Source organism: Myzus persicae, unplaced genomic scaffold (genome assembly GCF_001856785.1).
Source record: "Myzus persicae strain clone G006 unplaced genomic scaffold, MPER_G0061.0, whole genome shotgun sequence".
Classification (NCBI taxonomy): domain Eukaryota; kingdom Metazoa; phylum Arthropoda; class Insecta; order Hemiptera; family Aphididae; genus Myzus; species Myzus persicae.
This window is the reverse complement of record NW_019104125.1, coordinates 78500-105347: the sequence shown is the minus strand read 5'-3', so window position 1 is coordinate 105347 and position 26848 is coordinate 78500. Positions and strand designations below refer to the sequence as shown.

Genomic DNA, 26848 nt, shown 5'->3' with positions numbered 1-26848 from the left:
CGTAGCTACTGCCGCCGCTGCCATCGAAACTGAGAAAAGTCGCAACTGTCTATGCGACCCTGGTACTCAAACCCTATCCTCCGATCGTATAAAGGTTATACACACTGAGCGGTTTGGCCGCGCGCGGTCGCGGTTTTTATCCGCGGCGGATAACCGCCTACAATATTAAACATGGGCTATTCAATTGGCGTATTCATACAGGCAAAACCGCGCCGCCGAGCGTCGCTGACGACCACCTGCGACCGCTCATGTTCAATTCTTGATCGGATAACCGCGTCAGCGAGCTATAATTAAACCGTGGTTTTTCAATAGACCTGTTCAAACGGGCGATTTGGTCGCCGCGATCCACTGACAGTAGCTCGAAACGAGGTGTAGTACAAATTATAAATATAATATAATGGTGTATAATTGAGAGCATAGCAAAGTATTGGTTTTATAATGATGTGTGTTATTGTTATATTTTTTACTTGAAAAAAAACATCTTGGAAATATAAGTAACTTTTAATATTTTTATGCAGATAATATGATAAAAAAGTATGGAGAACCTCTTATTAAGTTTAACTGTTTAATTGTTTATCGATATTTTAAGAAAAAAATAATTAAAAAAAGCGGAAAAGTGAGTAACTCTCTGCTGTACATTAGGTATCTAGAGAAGTCACTGTAGTATGTAACAAAGTATCTAATGTTATGATATGTGATTAAAGTAATTTATTTTACTAATATTTACTTAAATTGATATTTAGTATTGCATTAATTACATTGTATACATTGTATTACACATGTATTTGAAAATGTCATTGTGTGTATAAAATATATTATTATATTTTAAAAGCCAGAAGGAGGTTTCTGTGGTGCGACTATGCTCCCCCCCCCCCCAACCGAAATAATAAGAAAATAAAAAAACAATTTCTTTGGTCTATGAAATTTAAAGCAAATACAAATCAAATTTCAAATTTCTAGAGCCGAAATCAATGAATCAAAACTTAAAATAAAACCTAGACATCAGTAGTATTCAGCATGTTAAAATTATGCAAGACTCTAAATTAACAAACTATGTAAACACATTATCAGTCCTTCCTCCCTCTCCACCAATAGAAAAATCCTGGCTACGCCACTGTAGTATGTTTTTGTTTTGTAACAGACATTTTATTCCTTAAATTCATTATTATAACAGTTGTGTACATAATGATATATACAGTGTATACTCTATTTTTAAATACTAATAGTCATTAAATATTAATCATTATATAAAACAAATGAAGATAGAACAGACAATACAAAAGAAACTTGTAAAAGGTATTTATCGTGGTGTGTTAAAAAGATATGATACTGAAATGTTGTTAACTGGAAAATAAAAAATATTACCATAAAATATTAAGACGAAGAAATAAACAGTATGAAAACTACTAAACTAAATTATGTATACATTTTATAATTTAATTATACATTGTTCTCTTTATAAAAATTAAGAATACATATTTCAAATGTTGTACTATGTTGAGGTTAGATTTGGAAGATACTTAAGAGACACAAATTATATGATGTAATTATGATTGATTTCAGCGTAACTTCAATCATACTTTTCTTCTTCCCATGGTTTAAAATCGATCATATATTTTTCATTACATCTCCACTTCATTGAAGAATACCATCTAAATTAAAAATTAATTTATTATTTTAACAGTAATTTAGTATTATAATAGTAGGTAAGTTGTATTGAATACGCTTGTCATTTATATTCAATAATAAATCATTAATGTAAAGTAGTCCTAAAACCTATGTATTGTCCTTGCCATGGCTTAAATATAAGGTTATTGCACATAACCAGATAGCCTATATTATTATCAAACAAAATAAAATGGCAGCATGAGGGTAGTGTCCATGGCTTAAATATATAACCTATAGGCGACCCCTTTACATTGCAATTTTAATTAATTTAAGCAATAAAATGATATAGTGAGATTCTATTGCAATAACCTAGTATATTTAAGCCATGATACTTGTCGTGTGTTAAATATTTTCACTAAAAATCCAAGTAACAACTAAATTAAAAATATTTCAAGTTCCTGATATTTAGCTGATTTTATGTTGAGGTAACTGTTACATAAGTATATGTACCTATATAAAATATTATTAAAAACAAAAAAAAATATAAAATATATTCTCACCCATTGTCAACTTTAGTGAAAATATTTTTTTGCAAGTTATCAACAGATGAAGTAGCGCATATAATGTGATCTAGATTAATAGATTTGAGTACTTCAAGTTGATCTGAAAATTCAAATATACAATTCATATAAAACATTTGCTAAAAGTAAAAAAACACAAATGTGCCACGGATACTGAAATATAAAATAAATTGGTTACATTTGGAAAATTGACCAGCCTGCCCTTTATTGTCGTAGAAAAATCGATCACCAACTCGAGATCTATAGAAAAAGTCACCAATAATACATCGCGAGGTATTTCCAACTAAAGCATCGTTCTCTGGTGTCTCCAACAAAGCCCCTACAATGAAGTCTATGTCATCTACAGAAGAATAAAGTGTCTCTAAATCATAAATGTCCTGAAACAAAAAAAAACCATAAAGTGGTTGAACATTAAACAACTACACAGCACAATACACCGGATAATTAGCTGCAATACATGTGCAATACGACGATGTTTAGGTGCTTAACTATTAAATCGTATAGTAATTAAGTTTGTATTACTCCAACTACAGTCACCGGACTCGTGAATAGTAACAGTAAATCACCCGATGTCGTTTAAAAAAATATTAATATTTTATAAGCTTGTCACTCACATCAGTTGGTATATCAATCAAATCGCTAAATGACTTAGCAACAGACAATCCACATAATTGTCTCATTTTATTGTACGGAGGGAGACCGGTATCGCGTCCTCTTTGGATATCGTACGATAGGAGATCCACGCCAATCGAATTATTCGAATGAAACATTAAGTTTGAGATCTATTCGAAAATAGCGAAGCTATATTACCAGGTAAACAAGTTAACATTGAAATAGTATTTTTCAATTATTATTTATTTAATAAGAAAACATTACCAAAGGATTGTATGATGGTTGACTCAGGCGTCCTTCCGTACTTAATAAACCTCGAAGTAGCTGGTCATAGTTAGAGCCTTGTTGTAAGAGATACGGGCAGTTCATCCAGTCTGTAACATTGACTATTTGCACAGTAGTGGAATTTGAATCAATAAATCTACAAAAAAATAAAAATAAAAATGTAGCGTGTAAAAATTATAAATATTAATATTATTCACACATGAGAGTTTTATGAAAATATGTGTATTTTATTTTTACCTATGTTGAGCTGGTATAATATTGTGGAGTACACGGAATGCGCCAGTTGAAAACTCTTGTGAAGTAGATGGGTTCACAGTAGGATCATATTTATTGCTACCCCCAAGCACTTCGTCATTCGTATAATTTTTGCCTAAATAAGGTCATACTATGGAATTATGTTTAAAATAATAAAGTTTTAAACACTTCAGAGTAAATTATTTTTTATTTAAATAATATAAACTTGATTACGTCTTTAAATTAGTATAAACATAGGTACCTAAGATTATTGGTAAAAACTGTGTGTATGTAATATGTTGGATAATTGCACCAACAAATCTGCGAGATTCTTGGTATAACTTTTCATCAGACCACAAAGCATTCCCAATTTTTAGTTTAAACGCTACAAAATTGTGGAATCTCAAAAACATATTGTGAAAAAGTGCAATTCCGAGGTTTAAGTTTGCACGCGAGTCTCCTGTAACGGTGTATAACTTATATATTACAGCACATGTAGCATGATCGGGACTTAGTTTTCATCAATTTTACCGGATCTAAACGAATATTTGTTGGTATCGGAAGACTCAAAGGACGAATGTGGACAGAACTCCTGGCTGTTTTCAAAGACAGAAATTAACGTCCCCCCAGTATATGATCTTAGTGTCGATACAACGTAATCATTAGAGCCATAAATTTGAGATCCATCAATAAAATGTGAAGCATCGTCTATCTATAAATACAAGACATTGGCTGTTATTTATTTTTGCGTTTAAAATTAGATGATTACTTTAAACAAAAATAATAATTCGAAGTACATTATGTTATCACTTATCAATAATGCATTAAAAACATACCTAGCAAAAATGGATTAGGAACAGAACATATGGATGAACTATACTTCTAACCTTTATGCAGTATCCAAAGTACTAATTTATTAGTATGTTTTCAATTTGTTAATAATGTACAATCAAATTTTAACAATTAAAATTGGAACAGTATCTCCAGACCTGTTTTATTGGCCACAAATGTTTAGTTAAAAATGCGCTATATAATATTGTAGGTATTCTACTTGGTAGAGATTTTTGAATTAATTTGAAATAAATAAAGATAAAAATAAAACCATGTATTTAGGTCACATATTTTAAAAGGAGTTGGGAGTATTCAGTGTATTATTGATAAAAAGTGTAAAATAATATTATCTGTAAAGAGAATTTTAACAACTATTAATTGGTTAAGCGAACAATTACATTTATAAAAGCCAAATAAGAAACATTGAGACTTGGTGACATAGTAGTAAGAATAGAAACCTAGGTACTATTTTGATAGATTGATCCAATGATATAGATTACCGCATATTCTAGAATAAACTATGAATAATATGATAATGACTTACAAATGTCAATGGTTGTAAGGGACAGTTATAATTGTTTGATGTCATTGCCCGAGTAAATCTCATGCACGTAGTGTTGTACTTTGAGTATATAGGATCGTCTATTGGTATTTTTATAGTGGCTTCGCATGCTCTTGAAACCGAAGGTTGATTTTTATATGCACAACAATCTAAAAAAATATTTTAACTGTACATAAATATATGAGAGTATGTGTAATTTAATTACAAATTTCAAGAGGTAGATACATCTAATCAAAGTATTACAAATAAAATGAAATGATTTTATCATGTTACCTTCACCCTCTGTATCAATTCCTAAATTAGAAACATCGTGAGCGACGAACTGGCCCCATTGCATTAGTAGCTGGTTATTTTTGTCTGGGATTCTTGTTTGCTTATTTAAAAACAGCTTCACTTGAATTTCTCTTGCACTCGGCAATGGTTTCCCATCAGATGATGTGCGTAATTTAGAGATCCCTTTAAAACACCATTTTATAAATTACAATGCAGGTAAGACAAAGACGAATAATATTCTTTAGCCAAAAATGAATTCAACGTCCCGGATAATCTATATAAAGCAATTGGTACGTACATTTTCCGAGCCCTACTATTTCAAATTTTCCGAATTTGAAATGTTTGGGGCTGGGAAAAAGTACTTACAATTGGTCTATTATCAGATACCGAAAAAAAAAATGTACATTCTTTAACAAATCTTAATGTACCTATAACTCAATATGCTGTAAACATAATGCAAATATGAATGTTAGATAACAAATTAATAACCATTGTAGTTAATGGTATAAATAATATAAAAATGTAACATTTAGATATGTTATACAAGACATATTAAGATATTGTGATTAATTAAATATACGATTGTAAAATACTAATATTTAATCTTTATTTGAAAGGTATAGTATGGATTAGTTTGAGTCGTTTGAGACTATATAAAGTACTTTTAGTCTATAATAATGTTATATCGTTATATCATTATATCAAATCTAGGCACCTATAGATCAATATTATTAATTTTTATTAGCGCCAGACCGCTTTCTAATATTTTCGTATTCACAAAACAATACTAAATGCATACCTACAGTATGTTTAAGTAGTAGCAGTATAATATAGAAATAAACCGGCAACTTATAAAGAGTTGTTTTTTATGGAAACTTGTCCACCGACTTTAATGTAATTCAATCCTGTACAAATTGCACGTACTTACATTTAAAAATACTTTGCTCTTGTCTTATGATGAAATTGGAATTATTACACCGAAATAATTTGTAGTCTAAAATTAGATTTAATCTATTACCTATGCTATAATATTAAATATACTACATATGTATATAAATAAATGCATTTATGGCAGATACACCTACAATGATATTTGCAGTATTATTACTTTTGAAAAGTTCAATTGACCTACTGATTTGGTGAATATTTTAATTATTATTTTTTTTTTTCAAAGTTTTATTTTTAAGAAAGTTTTAAGTCGTATTTCAACGTTCCCGATTTGTAGTCTGATATACTTGGATTTGGTAGAACTGCAAAAGTATATAATGCAGACCTTACAACTTACAAGCAATGCTTCAGAATCCATAATAGCCTCCTTAATAGTTTATAACTTTATATTCATGTGAGCGTACTGATGTATTATTATTTATTATTATTGTGTATACGCTTATCTTATTTTACAGTTAATACTAAACAAGTAATAATTGATATTAAAATGTAACACCTCCAACAATAAAAATCATCCATACCCGCCTTGATCTATACATTGTGTGGAATGTGAATATATGTCATCTATATAATACCACATAGATATGAACAATTGTTTAAACAATAATTATTAATTACCATCACTGTAGTGAGCGTCGACAAGTCTGATGAATGGGGTGTTCGATGAACCCCAAATTGGATTGTTTGGATTGTTACACGTCCCGTTGCTAGTTCTGTATTTGTCACTATAATCACACGAGACAATTGGCGCACATTGGTCGAAATACTCTTTGTTTTTCATAGTGAAGTGATTTTTACTTTTAATGATTGCGTGAAGTGACTATTTTGAAACAATATAGGTATTAGTTGCATTATCACGAAGCATAATCGTATTATAAATTATTGAAAAAAAATATTTATTTTATAGTTAAAATAATAAAGTGTACTTATCAAAGTATTAATAACGCTTTGATATTTTTTCTACAGATTTCTATCAAAGTTTTTAAAATCTTTTTTGGACGAATAATTTTATTTTATAGAATAAATGTGGTTAGGAGTTCTTAAGAATTTTGTTTGATTAAACCAATTTCAACTAGATTTCCAACACATAAATTATCAATAGAAATATTAAATATTTATTGCCTTTAAAGTATGAATGTAAAATTTGTGTTAACTTTTTGTTATTCTTATTAGACTTATACCATATAATAGAAAGTGAAAATTACTACAATATTGATGTAAACATTAATATTATTTCCAAAAATGTAATACCCATTAATAAAGGCGATAATCTTTATGTTTATAACAATGTGAGTAAAATTATAAAATAATGTTGATATCAAAATGTTATTAATTGTGATACACGTATTATTATTTATTATTACACTGGAAAAACAGTTGTACTTAATACTATAAAAAAACAGCATTATAATAACCAACAATTCTTAGTGACTTTCTTTGACATATTTCACATATGTAAAATTAATTAATTGAATGTATCAATTCGGCAATACCTACCTATACATTTTAATACATATTATTTTACTACAGTAATACTATTGCTTATTTATCTATTAACATCCATCATATAGGTATAGTCAATAAATCCCATATAAATAAATTATATTATCTGAGAAATGTTGACTTCCTTTTATTTCTTTTATTAAAATTCTACGTAGGTACAAAGTATCTTCAGTGTAATATACAACTAGATATTAAATTGTTTGCTGCGATTTCAAATGTGTGAACAAAAATAGTGTCAAGTACTATAAAAGTCTATCAGCTATGTTCTATGATCTATACATATAACATATTTACAAATTATATTGACTGTTCAGTATAATGTATAAACCTTTTTTTAACTTGTTTTGTTGTGTCAAAAGCATTTTCTAAAATAAAAATCACACGGAGATAATTTAATAATTGTAACTTAGCTATGTTAAATTTAGCAGTTAGTAAAAAGAAACATCGATCATAATATTTGTGTTTAATTTATTATTTTTTGTACGTTTCATCAAATATATTTTATGTTCATTGCTAATGAACCTAATATACATATTTTATGTGTCTACAAAATATAATTGTAGTAATATGTAATAAATCATAAGCTAATTCATAGAGCGAGAGCTATAATATTCTTAATTTACTTATACATACAAGTATAACTTATTCAATATTATTATTCTTTATAATACCTATATCTTATATTGACCTCATTATATTTATATTTATTTTATCAAATTTAAAGAAACTAATTCCATCAATTTAAACATTTATAGATTATAATGACGATTGATAAGAGTTTGTCTAACAGTTTTACGTCAATGTATTATCTCTGATAATAGAAGGTACGTGTAACATATCAAATTAATATACCTACCTAACAGTTAACAGTGGTTGGGGTCAACACTGGTTCTGTTTGTATATTAAATCTATTAATTTGATTTACAATTATTAAATGAAAATGTGAGAATATTACCTAAGAAGTAATGTTATGGTTTTGAAATATTGTAATTATTTCACTAAGTATTACATAATAATAAATATTATATACGTATTATAGTATTATATACTACATACGTAATACATTGATTAATAAAGTTGATAAATTTAAATACTGAATAACTCAATTAAGTCTTGGGCAGTATTTTCATTTGTACATTTTATAATCGTTCATAAACTCTAATATTGGTCAATAATGTTGTTGCTTTACATAAATAAAATATTTTATTTTGTAGCTTTTAATTTGCTACTTGTTGCTGTCATCTATTGAAAGCTTATATGTAAATATTTAAAAGTTTATTAGAATATATTAATGATTTTAAGCCACAGAATCAGAATCACAAAAACATACAAATAATTAAAATTGTTTTACATTCGCATAACTGCATAAGAACTACTGAAACATGGTTGGATTTTTAATATGTTACTGTAGTCTGTAATACAAACTATTTGAAAATGTCTGTTTTTGTAAATGGTTGTCGACTCTTGACCCCTTTCTATGAATTCACCTCTTGGGGACCATATTTATTGATAAATAAGAAGAGGTCTAACGTCTCAACTTAACCAATATATAAAATTATAGTCCGACCAATTACATCATGCAATTATATACATATAGCTGTATGTGTGATTATAGTATTTTATTTTACCTGAATGTTTTGGTCATCGTCTGACCAAAAATTGATAACTGATACCAAGAACGTGATAATCAGAACGGAAAATATTACAAAAATAACCAAATATTGACTTCTGTAGTCATACATAGGTTTCGTGCCCTTATCGTTTCTATGTTGAAGCAGACCTCTGAAAAAAAAAACAAAAAAGTATATGTGAATGTTACAATTAAATTTAACCCAAAGGCATGCATTGATAATTAATAATAGATTAATAGGTATGTATTTATAATTTATGTTTAGATCTTAGACACAATTGACGTTTTTGTTTCATATGGATATGATAATTAATTTAATAACATTAAGTTCTGAATTTATGCAGTGTTATATTAAAAAACATTTTAAATTATAGTGTATAATTACGTTGATTCTCCATTCTTGGTCCACGTCTCTAAGGCGATGTCGTTTACCATTTCAAATTAGATCTATTTATTTACCATCCAAAAAATTGCTATTGAAGTGCATCATTGGCTGGTCATCCAGTGTCTATAGTCAAACCAACCGAATGTACCATAACTACCTACTGACATCTGAATACAAAACACTATACCCACTTACACAAACTACTGATAACATTTTTATACGTCACAATCATATCGATTATTGTTACTTCCTTTATAATCGATAATTATTTCTTATACCTAATCACTTTTTGTTATACCTGTTTGATTAAAATCGCTACCTACTTTATAACATTTGTGTTTTAATATCTTGGATCAACTCTTAATGTATGAATTTAAAATGTGTATCAAAATAAAAATATATTCAAAATTTAGAATTTGATGAAAGTATGGGTTGTTTTTTTCGCTGTTATATATTTAAAGTAACGATTGAGAAATGTTATATACTTTATTCATAGTAAAGGATAATAGATAAAAAAACACTTTTTTATTTAAAAATTGAAACAGAAACATTAAATGTATTTCATTTAAACCTAAAATACCGGAAATTGTTCAATTTGAGTGGTACAATTTTGGGGAACTTAAGCAACTTTTTTTGTTAAAATATCATACAATATCGTATATTATAATTTAATAAATAAATTCAATAGAGCTTAATACTTCGCAAATTAATATTTAATGATCAATACATGTATTATGAGGAAGTAAAAAGTAAAACTATGAAATGGAAAAAAAATGATTTATTATTACTGTAAAAAATGTATAAGCTATAGTGCTATACTGCTATAGTATAACATACTACAGTATAAAATATAAATCTCGATGAATTTTATTCTGAAAGGATGCACACTCATTGTTACAGTGTATTTACACCGAAGTCTAAAAATACATAAGTTTCCTACTATTATACTGTATTCATTTTTGTATAAAGTTGGGTATAAGTATAAGCATATTGCATAATGTAGGTATATACAGCCATAATAGTAAAAATTAAATAACGATAACGTATATTTCGTAGTATTTATACAATATATGTTTGAGCACACTGAGTGTATAAAATGTACATATTCCAGTAGAACGTATTTAATATGTGGGTAGGTACTTTCTGTTGAGTCCTATACTCGCCCAGGTAGGTATATAGGTTTATATGTGGCGAGCGTCAAAACGTCTTGTCCGGAAAATGTCTACTCGGACAACGACCGCGCGCCCATCCTCCCAGCTCGTACAGGGCTCATATACACCGGGCGAAGAAGTGTTTATTCCAAACACACCATCAATCTCCTTCAGCAATGACCCGAAACAATTATTTAATTTTTGTTTTAATTGGTTGGCTCCCGGGCTGCGGTTATATATCCGCGAGAGGAAAACGGAATAATATCCCGAGTGTGTGTGCGCGTATATACGATCGCCAAAGGGATACCCTGCAGGTTCTGTGCTGGGTGTTTCAGGTTGACAGCGCGCTTGATCGATGACCATAACTCCACGTCCTGCACACAAAACACTCCCCTCCACCATCTATCCATATTATATGGTTACCCTCTTACTCTGCATCGTCACATAACGCCCACGGACCATCCCCGCTCGCTCGCATGCACTATCCACGGTGTATACTTCTCCCTTGCACGACTCATACGCGCGCGCGACCGCTCCTTCACCCCCTCGCCACAATACTATACCATCAGCCTCTGGACGGTGAACAAACCACTTCACCCCAACCTGGTGTATAATAATAATCACAGATGCTGGTGATCGGGCGTGCGTGCGTGCGTGTGTGCATATAAGGCACCCGAAAAAATATTCCAAAACTCAGCAGGGCAGTGGTTTTTGACGGTCTTTATTTACGAACGCTTATAAATAATATAATTACAACATATCATTTTTGTAACATAGTATCTTGGATATATTTTCTCGTCAAAATCACAACGTGGATCTCAGTTCATGGGGGACCCATTGGCCATTATTCTATAACATAAATACAAAAGCCAAATAGAAATTATTTTATATTACCTATATGTATATATATATACTCTACACATCATGTCCAATCACGCGTTGACTGTTTTTAATTATGTTTTGAATTAATAAAATATATGAGAAATATGAATTCATATGATACAAATTAATAAATAAAAAAACCAAATCTTATACTTTTAGGAATAAAAAAAATGTCAAATATGTAGATGCTGCATATTTTGGAGATTGAGTATTCCTATAACTGCTGTCTGCTGGCCTCTTAAGACTCGGGTTATCAATCGACAATCCGTGATTCACTTTATAGCCCTGTACATAATACATAAATTTCATATTATTATATATATAGTTTTTATACCTATCATATAATACAGCGGTTCCCAACCCATGGGCCGCTAGCAGCTTGATACTGGGCCGTGAACCATATAATATTATTATAACTGCCGTATGTATATATATATATGTGCTTACGTATATAAGTAGGCCTCAGAGATTTTTTTTACAAAATTGGTGGTCCGCACAACTAAAAAGGGTTTCCGTTTTCTGCCAAAGTGACACTCATTCGTTATCGCCATGTCTGTGTTTCACCAAAATAAAATAAAATAATATTTCAGATATTTTTTGAGAACTTTTTGTGTCTCGTAATATTATTATTATTATTATTATTATTATTTCATTGTAGCCGGAACCCGTATTTGGTGTGTTTATGAAACACATTGATGACATTGATGAAAACTTCAATCCATTCTCTTGATACTCTGACAAAATTAGCGAACAATTATTTATTGATTTTAAACTAATTACTAATCTGTGTTGATTGCGTTTAATTGTATGATTCTAAAAATATTTATGTATTAACAATGCGTATATTATGCTCATTTATTAACATTTAAATTTTATCCTTGCGTATAGGTATACATCTCAAAATGGTATTACGTTGTGGAGGTGCAACAAAAAGTCTCCTTTCGACGGTATTCGTATTGGCATCCATATTTTAAATTGTTGTACTTTTTATGCAGTTAAATTTTATGAGTGAATGTATTATTTCGACTCTTAAATAGTGATCTTGATATGATATAGTAGACATTATACGAGGTGAGACGACCTAACCTTCGATGGATTTCGGTTCAGGCGATGTTCTCAAAAAATATCTTAAATAGTAATAAATTAATTTTTTTGGCGAAATCGGAATATAACCTTTAGTGGAAAACGGGCTGTTCAAACTATGCTGTGACACAGGGCTCCGCGCATTGAAAGGTCAAACGGGCCAAAGCCTGTTGCAAAATAAATTATTGGATATTAATTTCATACTTTGCCAACAGATTAAAATGGATGGGTTTGGTCACCAAATCACCATTCGTTTAAAACGCTTACGTTTTTAACTGGCCATCATAAACGGATAGGTACCTACTCTGTTCAGAATAAAAACGCACCACACTCAGACATATGGCAGGGCTTGAGTTGTAAACGGTAAATGGTCTGAGCTCTGTGTATAGAGCGGCGGATGCGTAAACGGCTAGAACCAAATTTCGTCCACCACCCGGTACGTTTTTATTCTGAACAGAGTGTAGTGGGGGCACTGGGCAGTATAAACTACCTAAGATCAACAATCAGCCAAGAAAGATTCACTTAATTATTACTACTATTAATTTAACATGACTTTGCAAAAATCATAGATTATAATGATGTAGTATTGTAGTTACTACTTAGTTTTAGAGTTTTCCTCAAAACTAGCGAGAGGATTGAAGCATTTATAATTTAATATATAATCTTCCATATTACGAACCATTGATTTTATTAATATTTATTTATTTTAATTTTAACGTTTTAAAAATTTTTATTTCGATTCATTGTAAAAATTAAATTAACTTTTTTGATGTACGTAAATAATACATAGTGAGTTACAAAATTGGATTTTGTTCATTCCCATCACTAAATAAAATGTTAACTGCAGAGACAATTTTCACCCTAATCTTAGTGTTTTCGACTTGAACGAAATGCGTCCATAGTTCATGTAATCATGAATTCAGCTAATGATTCAAACTCATCAGTAGGTTTAAAATAATCAAACTATCTTTGAGGTCCCAAATAAATAAGTAATTGCCATAACAACCAATAAATAGGCCTCGCAAAAACGTTTCGCATATAGCCATATAGGCTCGATGTTTACTAAGCCCTGTCTTTTCGGGTGGCTTATGCGGTAGAAAATTAAATCTAGTTTGAAGTTCATAATTTAAGGGGTAAAAAATAAAAATAGTAGGTGATTTTCCAAATAATTAGGAACAATGAACACAATTACGGAAAAATGATAATTTTTACTCTAAACCAGTTTTGCCAAAATCAATTTTGGTTTTTTGTTATAATTCAAAAATAATTGTACACATTTTTTTTTCTATATTTTTATTAGCTTTTTCTAGATATGATATAATTTTCAAAATATTTTGGTTCCTTAGTGCGCTATTTATAGACGTTTGAAATATTTGACTTTTAACATTTATTTCTAAAATATATGTGACTAAATTATTGTTTGTGAGTTGAAATTTTTAAACATTTAATACAAGGTTCCTTATAAGTTTTTCTTATCACAATTTTAAAATATCAAAACTACATTGTTATAGTACTTTTTTGTATAAAACGATAAAGTTCAACTTTTTAAGAAATTTGATTTTTAAACGAAAAATAAGGATTTTAGTTATTATGCTGTTGTAGTTAATTTTAAAATATAATTCGTAAAACATTGGAGCTTTTTACCATTACGTATATATTTTTATTTATTTTACACAATTACATTTTTAAAATTGTTTATATTTATAAGTCAATAACAGCTATAGTAATATTAGGTGAAATTATATTATAACAACTATTCCATAGTACATTATGCGATTTGTAATTGGCAAGAATTATTTCGACTTAGGTTTATTATTAGTTATTACGTTTAAAATAAAAAAAATTACGAATAACAATATAAATATATAGAAAACAATAAATATCCATTGAATAATATAGACTGACAGTCAGACAGTCTCTGCTCAGAATCGTTTTTCATTGTATTTATTGCTATATATGATTAAAAACGTTTGTGCGTAGATGCAGTCTTTTATCTTAAAAATGTATAAAATAATTCTCTAAAAAATATGACTTCCTATGTTCCTATTTTTGATATTTTCTAATTTAGATATTTCATCAGTGAATCAATGCAGGACAAAATTATGAGGAACCATGTACTTAAGTTTTTTTTACTGACAAATGGACATTTTATTAAACATGAGTCTAATAAAAGCCCACAATAGTTATAAATTACACATTATCATAAAATGCTCGAAAATTGTAATCATATTTTTAAGCATTTGAAAAAAAATATCAAACTAATATTAAGTATAATGTTTCTTTTATTCGTATAATATTTGTTTTTTTCTGATTATTTAAAAAAAATCCCGGAAATGTCTTACTTTTGACTCCTTACAGTATAATCTACATACAATTCGCTACCAAAAACTTCCCTCGAAGTTTATGATTTTAGAATTTTTTCAAATAGAAAAAAGTGTCTGTTATAAAAAAAAAATAACATGTCATTGTAAAAATAATTAATTTATCGCTCCGCTAAAAAACTAAAATTTTAAATGATCACTTTTATCTTTAAAAACGACTAAAGCAATAGTTTGATATTCATGTTGGATTGACGTCGATCAATTTTATCAACAAATCTACAAAATCAAAGATACAATGCAAATGCAAATCCATATAATATACATAATTAAATAGGTAGGTACTATATAAAGAGCAAAACAATCAGCGAGACGTTTAGGTTTTTTTTTTAATTTTTAGGAGGAAACAGTGGGAGCAAATAACAATAACATCTAATAACAACTATTCGCTCTTGACCAATCTGGGCGTAAGGTATGTGTAACATATAATAGTATAATTTTTTAATTTAACTAAAACCAAAATTATATGATAAATTATTAATTATGATACATAAATATTTTTTCGGTTTCAGTGATTATCACTATTGCACTATTAAAAAAAATATTTATATAAATGTAGAGACACCACAGCTACATAATTCAATAGAACGAGAACCAAAAGAATGTCGATCACACCCACTCGTAATGTATACGGATAATACAATATCGCTTAAGCCTCGGGGACGGCATGTCAAAATAACAGGACGTATTAAAGAGTTTTGCGAGTATCGTCACAGAGGTGACCTTTTTCTTCTTCTCTCCTTGTATAATATTATGATGTGTGAGAGGAGGAGACCTGTGTGTGTGTGTGTGTGTTCGCGTAAAAACAAGACTCTCTCAGGACGTCCCGCAGTGGGAGGGCTTGCGTGCGCTATCGTGAGACGCGTCTCGGATGTCAGGTCGTTTGTGGCCTAATAGACGTTTAAAAATACAGATATCTTCGTACACGCACGCTGGGCTAACGGGCGTACCTATATATGTGTATACTGTCCGTGTGTTATTATACCAGAACGAGCGCTGTCAAGTCACCTGGTATAGTATAATAACGTGTGCCAAGAGACACATATATTTTATATTATTATACAATATTATCATTGTAATCGCGGTTTTTACTCTTCTAATGGCCTCGCCATCTATATAGATACGTGTATACTGTATAATAATAAAGGTATATCGAAATTGTTATAATATTATATATAGTTTATATTATATGACACGTTATTGACGGTTTCTTTATTCTCATGTCCTCCTACTCGTCAGAGGTCTTCACGAAAAAAAGTCGTGGAAAATACGTTTGACGTCCTATGTACTTGATGCAGGATTGCACAATATAATATCTGTTATAGCGGGCACCGGAAATTACGATTGGTTCTATTTTTATTTTATTGTTGTAATTTACATAAGTATTATTGTACAGCATTACAGTAAAAACTGTATTCATTTACCATTTACTTATGAAAAAAATTATGTTAGTCGACTGGTATCAGTTCAGTTATAATTATAGGTCTATTCCTATTCAGAATGTTAATTTTATAGATAATACATTAGGTATACGTTACACAATACCGACATAATGTATACGATATAATGAATTAGTTTAAAAAAAAACGCATTAATAGATAATAAAATAATTTAACTATAATAATAAAATGTTATATAAATTGCTTATATAGCATAAAATGTTTAATGTAGAGCCTGAAATAGGTACTTAATAAATATAATATTATGTTTGTAGATATTTTATAAAGGTAAATAACAAAAATAAGTCTATAAGAGATGCAACAAAAATAATTAAACTCTGACGTAATATTTCCCCTTTGTCTGTTGACTGTTTATGATTTTGGTAAATATTTACTTTTGGTGCAGCTGCCGTTGAGTCAACTTTGACGTAATTTAAGACACATATTTTATGTTTATAGATAAGTTAATGGGCTTGAGAGTCATAGTACCTGGCAACGTATAGTATCTATACGTACAATAAAAATAATATTTTTCATCTATATTCTCCTCTTCTCCAGTATCTTTGCGCATATACCTATATAGGTTTATTATTGATACAGAAAAATAAGTACAGAAAGCGGTTATAATTCAGACGGGCCTAATCGGTTATTGGTCTTGGAATAGCGTGTGAAAAACCATTTTGAGCTGTTCACTATAAACTTACTAAGTATATTCTTAGTCGGCAGAACATAAATTCTAAAAAAAGGTGATCACATCTCGCAGGTATTTCTAATATACCATATAGAGTACATATGGCGTCGGGCCTATTTTAAAATACAAATACAAAACACTTGTATTATACTTAACACAATCGGTACAAATCTCAGGATCCTAAACCATGAATAGATGATCATGAGGTAAAAAAATGTTTAAAAAGGTACATATTCGTCCCTTGGGTGCACATCTTACATCAGTTAAACTACCCTCCACAAAACGCCCAAACTCCTGGACAGGACCGTATCGAATTGCCGTATTTGAATTGCCGAGTTATGTGGGGTAAATCCCTTGGGTGAAACATACAAAATTTGGTGGTCATGCTATACGGCACGACCGATTATAATACCCCCGAAGCAAAAATTATTCTTATACATGAAAAATAACAGTTCTTGTATATTATGTACAAATGTATTAGTATAATAGGTACATATGTGAGAATATAATAGTAACAGATTATAGTTGGTTAAACTTGGTTATTATTATAGACTATAGTATTTTGTGTTGCAGTAACCTGCACGAATATTTAACTAAGTTATTTAAATTTATATTTTTATATGGTTAGATTTATTATAATACATATAAAGATAAAAATTATGAAGTTGTAGTAATATATTTCATAAAATATTGCCACCTCACCACTGCACACTATATGTCTATCATTATTTATTTTTATTATGTTTTGTAGTATTCTTGGTTCTGACGCAGTAGCATCGTATGCCGCCTTTAAGCTGTATGATTGAGTGGACTTTTTTGTTGAGAAACATTGATTATTAATTGTCATTGTGACTTATGTGGCTCTGTTTTTGTAATTATAAGCCTATAAGTACCTATATTATTATTATTTAAATTTTAACAACACAATATTATTTATTATTTTAAAATTTAAATTGGTATTTAAAATCCTGGTATCAAGTATTTAATGTTCCGAGTATTGAATATATATTATGAGCCCCCTTAATTATATGGAAAATAAAATGTATGAACCCGTAAATTATTTTGTATTGTTGATACCTAGTATTACATTAGTTTCCTGCAATTGTATAAAAGCTCTAATAGTTTATTTAGGTTTAAAGAAATGACACAGAATGAGTAATCACCGACTGACATAATTTGTTTCAAATCAGCACGTCATTCATATAAAAGTATCGGTCAAGCTCAAATACTTATAAAATAATCTTTTTGAAAATTCAAATTTATGATTTTTAAAACCAAATTAGGTACTAATATTATAAAAATACTCAGACCTATAACTCTTGGTTAAGCCACGCGCAAAGTTAAATTTAAGAATTTTAAAATATATTTTGCACAAAGTCAATGATGTTTCAAATTTTAAGCTTTTATATCTAATAACAATTATGCTCTTCATTATGATTTACGCTTGATAGCAAAAGTATGGGTGACTAGTAGTAGGTAAAACCTACTTGCCTACATGGCTATATAACTACAAACTATAATACTATAATATTAACTAAAAACAAACTTATTGCGTATTAAAATCTCCAACAATACAGAGAAAACTTAATAAATATATTGTATGATAATCATAAGCGTGCGTACGGGGGAGGCAGCTGCCTCCCCTGTAAGATTTTTAGCTCCCACGAGATTTCCTGGTTTGTAAAATGAGTAAAGTGTTTATAATATACTGTTTTTTTACAAATATTTTCAGCCTGCAATCTCAAAATAGAAAATAATACAATTATATCGTATTAATCAGCTTTCGTATAAACCTACAGTATTAAATTGTATATAGGTATATATTAAGGTTTATTTTTAAAGAACCCTGATAAGTTAAAACTGATAAAACAGCTTCAACTGCAGTGGTTACTGGTTCGTTTTGTTACAATATCGCCTTCTCATATGGTGGCTAACCACAAATCAGCCTAAAATCCAACAAATGTATAATGAACAATAAATGTGAAGAACGAATAAAATAGTTCTTTTATTGTGATAGACAGAATATTTTTCTTAGTTTCTTCATAGCTTTAAAGTTATTTGTTACATACCATTAATCAGTGGCAACTGTAAAAGATCCTTCTCAAAACTAAATGTTGTTAAAATAAAATATTAGCCACTAGTAGTCAAGAAAAATTAGATGGTTAGATGTACTCTTAAGTCTTAAATAGGTTTATTGAACAAGATCAAGCGCATGGTGTTTATTACGAAGAGTCATAGAAGTTTTTAAAATATCAACATCAAAAGCCAAATGGAACTTTAGTGAAATTTATTATTTTAAAAGTTAGGTATTTAAATTATGTTTTCTATTTCGTTGTTTTTGAAGACATAATTATTATTAAAAAATAGGTACTTATTGAAAACTGTCTTGGCATTAGTATGTTTAGCTTAGATACTAACCGTATAGTCCGTGTAGATCAATATAAATACTATATGGTTTAATAGAACTATATAATACTACATCTATGGGGGAGGTGGAGTCCAGACTTTCTTGGACTTTCTCAGCTACGGCCTTGCCTCTATTGTAAAGAGGACCTGCTCACGATTATGATGTTAATGATCAAGTTTAACGAATGATGACAGATGAGTGTCTTATTTATCATTTATTTTTAATTTTTAATATTAGAACAATAATATAATATAATTATTATTTTGTAATTTTTTATCGTGGTATGGATGGTTTATTTATATCTAAAATTATACAAAAGCATTATTTTATTTTGCAGATATACGCTGTCTATAACCAAGTTTATGTAAACTTATTATGTTTCACTTTATTTGACTATATTTACTATTTACATTGCATTTGCATAACACGTGTTTGTGTGTGTATAATATTGTGTATATGAATAAATGCTGGTTAATGGTTATTAATGATAGAAACTAGAAGACATTTTAAACCGTATAGAGAGGAGAATATCGATACCATCGATGACGTGATAAACTTTCATGTAACATAAAGGTACTTATAATCTATGGGCTATGGTGTATAATAATATGTAGTATATAATATAGCTTTAAGACAAGCCAATTTGTCATGACAAAATGTGGGCTTACATTAATTTATGACTCTGGACTGTCAGACCCCTTCGGCGCTAACGCTCTTAATTAAACCCCGTCCCATAGCTGGCTTTTGACGATGACTTTCCTAACTGGGGTGGGTTTAATTATCAGTGTTATTAAGCCACGAAGACCGTTTCGAACACACCGTTTTGTAAAATAAACTGAAACACGATCTAAGTTTATATCATTACACAGTCATTTTTCTAATTCTTACTTATCATTTATCAATACGTACCTATGTAATATGTAATATTGTATGTATAAATGTATATGCTTGTTGGTGTACCTATAACATATTAATATGTACTTGACATATCGACATAGGTGATGGGTATTGACTATTTATGGTGGTATATATATATATATAATATCAAGTATGTACAATTATCTGTGTACGTACCTATACAACTATTAGGTAAATCTTGGCGAATCTATACAGAATATTAATCAAGAAAAACAACTAAACATTTATTTTAACAATTTATACATATTATGTATTTATGTAGGTACTAAGATTAGGATAATTATCCGCCATCTGTGGACTGCGACATCCCACATATTCTTTTGAACTGTACCCACATTTATTTTCTCTCAGTGCAAAAGTTTTCTTGCTTGAATTAATTCTTAAAATATCTCAACTAATCTTCAGTCTGTCCTTTCCTCCAATAAATAGGAGGATTCAATGTTTTGATTCTAAAATGTTAATACATTATAAATTAAGTATTAGAGACTAGAGTACATAGTATATTTTATTGTAAAGTACAAATAACCGTAATAATTATTATTACTCTTTTATTTACATTCTATAATAGTAGTAATTAAGTAATTTATTGTAATCACTGTAAAAAATTTAGCACATATTATGCTGACGTAATCAATTGAATAATAATAATAATAATAATTAATAATCAGATATTCAATTATGTACTTAACATTTTTTTTATTTTGCACTCGGAGTTAGTTAAATGTAGCTAAGTGAAGTTTGTTCGTACAGTTTTAATTGAAAAATTATCTAAAATTAGAACTGTAAAATATTACATACTAATCACTTTTTGTTTTCGTTATTGTAGCTAAAAAATTATTGAACTTCAAAATTATAATAGTTTTTAATCTGATAATATACTCTACTATACAATATATGCTTGACTATTTTGAATATATCTTAAGAGTAATATGCACAAATATGCACAAATAACAACGAAGACCTAACTTAAGATATAATTAGTATGGCTTATAGGTTAATAGGATACATATGTTAAAGTAAAGAAAAATATCAAAATAAGGTATGCACATTTTTGGGTCAGGATTAGACTGAAAAAAAAAAATTAAAATAACCTAACCTAAAATACGTATGGATTTTTATAGATGAAAAAATAAGTTGGGTTACGAAAACAGTGAAGTCGATAAAGTCGAAAGTAAATAATTAAAATTTTTAATTTTATATATTAGAAAAATTAAATGTTATAAATAATTAATAGAATATGATAAATTATTATGGAAATTGTAAATATATGCCATCATAAGTAATTTAAAAGAAAACCGGGAAATAAAATAGAAATGTTAGAAATTCTGCTATGTACATATCTATTTTTAAGCAGTTAGTATTTTATAAGAGTAGCTTTATTAATGCTAGTATGACACCTAGTTATGTCTGCCAAAAAATTATTAAATACTTATATTGTACAATTTTAGAGTAAATGAAAGTAAAAATGAAAATTGAAATATGAAATTTTTTTTGTATTTTGAATAATACCTCGTGTAAAAGATCGTAAAAATGTACCCTTGTAGGTAAACCAAGACATAAAATCGCCAATTCCTTTTTTATATAGAAGATAGGCATATTATATAATAAAGCGTGGTGACGTAGGATAACGTATATTTTTATATATAATACTTTATACTTAAATATTTTGGAGGAAAAATTAAAAAAAAACTAAATCGACACAATAATATCGAAAGCATACCGCAATCACACACTATATAGGCTATTATATTATATTTATAATATATTATACTGAGTACAATACAAAAATTATACATGGTGACGAAAAGCGTCATCCGACCGGTGGCTGAGACCGCTTTTGACAAAGACGCGCTTGGAAAAGTGGGTCATACGCGGCGGTGGCGACAACAATAATAACACAATAACATCGACGACAACGACAAGCACAAGAACAACAAGAACAAGAACAACAATAGGATAATATACGACACCTAGGCCGCGACGGCGGGTGACGAGATCGCTCTACCCGCCCATTGGCCCCTGAATCGGCGGTCGGCACACAATCGATCACCGGCGGTGGTCGCCGCTCCCGCCCAGCCACGGGATGCTGCGGCCACGTGGACCGGGTGGTGCCCGGCCATTGGCCAGGCCGTACCCGATGGGTGTCACCGTACGGTACGCCGCGGCCGGACTCCACCCTGTCCGCGGTCGCCGAAAACAACGACGACGACGACGACGACGACGACGATACCGGATACACACAAGCGCCTTACGGAGGAGGTAACCTCGCGCGCAACCAGTAGTATGACGATAAACCGCGGCGTGTATTTGAATACGGATTGGTGTGGGTAACCGTCGCGCAGTTGTGTACCGCGGTAGTGCGCGATATACCGTCGAAGTCCAGTTAGGCACGTACCGTCCGGCCGTACACTGTATATTATAATATATACCGACCGACACGCAGCTGTTAATTGTTGTTGCACCGCTTTTGTGCTAAATTACCGTCGTCGCGATCACGCGTTCCGTCCGTTAAGTTTTCGGGCGCCGAGTGCCGTGAGTTTCGAGTTTATATATTTTTGTACTTTTTGCCTATACCAGTTTCGCGCGTGCGGCAGCTACAGTGGTATGCGCCGACCCTGTCGCCACTGCAGGACGAAGTGATGTTATCGATGAACAGACCTATTATCTATCAGGTACTATCAAAAACCGAAAAATACTATTTTATATACTTTGTAGTGAGGTACTCGTAGTCCGATAGAAAATATTATAAAGTTTCTATAATGGTAGCCGCCAGCAGGAAGGTTGATAAGTGGTTGGTTACCGCTATCGTTAGTAACTGTAAGTAGTTACTAACTTACTGTGTAGGTATAGATAGGTCTTCCCACATATAATATAATATTATATACACTCACCACCATACAAAATAACGGTTTTGAGTTTTGACTGCTATAGGAAAATCTCTAGTAGAAAAAAAACAATATTATTATTTAACCAGTTCTACTTATAACTGTATTAAAAACTGAAAGGTTAGGTAGGTAATAAAATATGATAAAAGTAAAATACAATAATTATAATATCAAATACCAAATAGAACTTATAGAACCATATTACAACATATTTTGTAGATAACCGAAGCGGTGAAACATACATAGTATATGGTATACGTATAAAAGTATATTTTTTTGCATAAATTCGACCAAGGGAGGTGTTTCAAAATACCAATGCCACCCTGCAACCTACTCCACTGTTTTCGAACAATATTGTAGTCAAAGTTTATAATAATAATAATTTTAAAAAATACTCTATTTTTTCTATAACTTAATACTTATAACATATATATATATAGATAAACGATAGATTGCATTATATATAAGTGTAGACAATATGTATAATGTTTTAATATAATTTACGTCCTATGTAGGATAATATTTGTATGCCATAATCAATTTTTTTCATCGAATATCAGTAAAAAATAAATGTATTCTCCAAAACTATGTACCTCTTGTCTTATACTTATATATAAGGACCTACAACTTACACACAATCATAATATTATATATATTAAAATGTATGTATTTTTAAAAGTAGCTTGGGAAAGTTAACCATTTATTTTAACTAAAGTTAATTAAAGTTGAACCTACTAAAACAAGTGAAATAAGTTAAAGTTATCTAAAAACATAAATTCATTTAAGTAAGTAAAAGTTAAGTTCAACATTTTTAAGGAAACAGGTTAAGTTGAAAGTCACTTTTTTAAAACTGCTGTCCTTTATGTTTTGTACTTACTGGAAAATAGTTGAGTTTTGTTGAAGGTATAGCTTAACGACGAGCATATCTCAGCTTTAAAAAAAACCAATATGTGTCCTAGCACTGAAATCACGCATCTTCAATAACTATAAATAAATAGTTATGCAGGTTTGAACATATTTTTTTTCAAATTACTCTAACAGGTTATTTACCTGTAGGTGCTAATATAATAAACAGTATTGCTTGTGTTGATGTGGTAGTACCTAAACCTAAAGTATTTTTAAATATTTATAATAAAACAAAACATTAATAATAAATATATAATTACTTGCTATTATTTAATATTTAATTATAATTTATAATTCAAGAAATCATAGGTAGATACTTAGAAAAAAACCTATTGATATATTATAAATTGGGAAATCAAGCTAACCTAACTAGTATGTTATGTGATACATAGTATCAGCAAAGTTCGTTATACAATTTGTGTTACAGTTACGCTATTTATGTATACATAGTACGGAAGAATCCACTTATTACGATGCCGTATATTCTTTACTGCAGTTTGTTTACCACCAAAAATATTAGTCTAGTTGCGTTTATGATCTCATCTACAGTATGTTTTTGTCATCTGTATACTAGAACGATAACCTAACGAAATTCGGGTACAATGATCTGATTCTCTAGGGCACTAGAAGACCGCTATGAGCGAATTCTACTGTTTATATTATGTTTAATACATTAATCTATTCAGTTGCTTACCATAGATTTTACATAAAACACAAAATTTAAATAAAACATACATAAATCATAATATATGATGGGTATTATTGTAGCATAAGGCGTAACACACAATATTTTAAAACAATTTTTGCTACTCATAAGCTTACTGCCATGCACTATATTTAACTACAGTAACATATTATGGTATATTGGTGTGAAAATGGATTGAAAAAAAATGTACTTATATTATTTTTTCCTTGAAAAAAAAATCAAAATTTCACTTGTTCCATTAGTTTTGCAGGCATGTTTTACAACTAAACTTTTCTATTAAAAAAGTTTTCCGAAAACTGTCAAAACTCGAAAAGAAACAGACATTGTCAATGTGTTTATTATATACTTGGTTCAATATTTGTCGCATTCCAGTCAACAGATAAACATCACCTTGATATACATCAACTTCAAAAAGACATATTGTAATTCAGTTACAGTCGATTTCACTCTATGCACACGAAAAATCTGACATTTGTTAGGATAGTAAATTTGTCTCTGAAGGTACATGAAAATGTATGTACCTATACACGTTTCACTATACCACTCTATTACTCAAAAGATACCTGCAATAGTCGAATCGGTTAAAAAAATTAATACAAATCGCATCTATAGGTACAAAATATTATTGTTTTTAACTACCTACCTATATTATACGTATTGTTAAAATATATCAATCTCATAACCCAGAAACTAGCAAGGTATATTAAAGATCTGTCTAATGTTTATAAAATATTAACGATGTATATTATATATTTATGTTTAAAATTAAAGTTATAATCATTGCGACCGTGAATTGTACAACAATTATTATTGATTTTTTTTTTAATGCTAATATATTTGGTAGGTTATATATATGTTGCGGTAAAAGTAAGAATACCTTAATGGCTTAATATATATATATATTACAATCTATATATAGATATCAAGATTGTAATACACCGGGTACTTATACTTGTTGAGTCTATTATGCGTAATTAAATTATCATAAATTTACAAAAATAAGATTTACTTAGTATACAACTTACCTTAAAAGCGTTGACACATAAATAAAATTATAATTTAGTACTAATATCAATATTTACATATCAATCGTTTAATGATAAACGTCTTGACATAATATTATTAAGTGAGTACATGTACATAACTACATACAAAATTACAAATTAGTAGTAAGTACGTGTATAATATTGGAATAGGCACTATAAAGTAAGTGTACATGTATTATAAGAATTACATTTCCATTTGATTAAAAATGATATTACAGTTCTAAAAATAATGGCAGCCATATAGTTTCCAGTTGAGACATTTATTTAAAATATCGTTTTAAAGAAAAACTAGATACGTATTAGCTACCTACTAATTTGAATGATTAAGAATATTACTTCATAATATTATACATTATTAATATGATAATAAGTGATTGACGATTAGTATTGATGTTGGCATCTAATACTTATATACCAGATATTTGAATAAATTGATTTTACAAATAAAACATTACATGATTAAGTTGAAACAAATTTATATCATTTTATATGGAACATATAAAATAAAGAAAATAAAGAAAATATATAACAGTTAACGATGTGTGGCCTGTAATATGTATATTATTATTTATCATTTATGTGGGTAGGTACTAATGGTATTGGTATATAATATGTACTAACAACAATTATGCAATAAATAATTAAAACCAAAACAAAAATTAACCCTTTCTTAATGGCCTATATATTTATATCGATCGTTTTATACAGCTGCGGCTGATTAAATTACTATGTTAAATGTAGACGCATAAATTAACTATGTATAAATTAAGATATTGTCATGCTTAAATACAGCAAAGTTATCGATAAAAACATCTTAATGAATTTGTAATCTTTCAAATTAAAACTTCATTGAAATAAAAAATTCTAAATTAATACTGTGTTGAGGAATTATTAGGAGAAATCA

The 26848-nt window shown here is 29.3% G+C and overlaps 2 protein-coding genes across 2 annotated transcripts in view; one reads left to right on the top strand and one right to left on the bottom strand.

Annotated features, from left to right (window-relative positions):
* Nucleotides 1–1196: 1196 nt before the first annotated feature.
* Nucleotides 1197–9634, bottom strand: LOC111039011 (peroxidase-like). Its single transcript, XM_022322286.1, has 13 exons — nt 9453–9634; nt 9066–9219; nt 6553–6754; nt 4987–5169; nt 4696–4862; nt 3852–4032; nt 3583–3780; nt 3324–3456; nt 3066–3222; nt 2804–2971; nt 2368–2566; nt 2169–2271; nt 1197–1652 (listed from the first exon to the last, which is right to left on the bottom strand). Exons 1-13 carry the CDS (start codon nt 9500–9502, stop codon nt 1571–1573), a joined length of 1977 nt encoding a protein of 658 aa, XP_022177978.1. The 5' UTR covers nt 9503–9634; the 3' UTR covers nt 1197–1570.
* Nucleotides 9635–22648: 13014 nt separating this feature from the next.
* Nucleotides 22649–26848, top strand: part of LOC111039012 (dendritic arbor reduction protein 1-like) — a 40560-nt gene continuing 36360 nt past the window's right edge. The window contains exon 1 of the mRNA XM_022322287.1: nt 22649–23073. Within this exon, the coding sequence (XP_022177979.1) occupies nt 23041–23073 (33 nt within the window). The 5' untranslated portion in view covers nt 22649–23040. The remainder of the gene's footprint in view (nt 23074–26848) is intronic.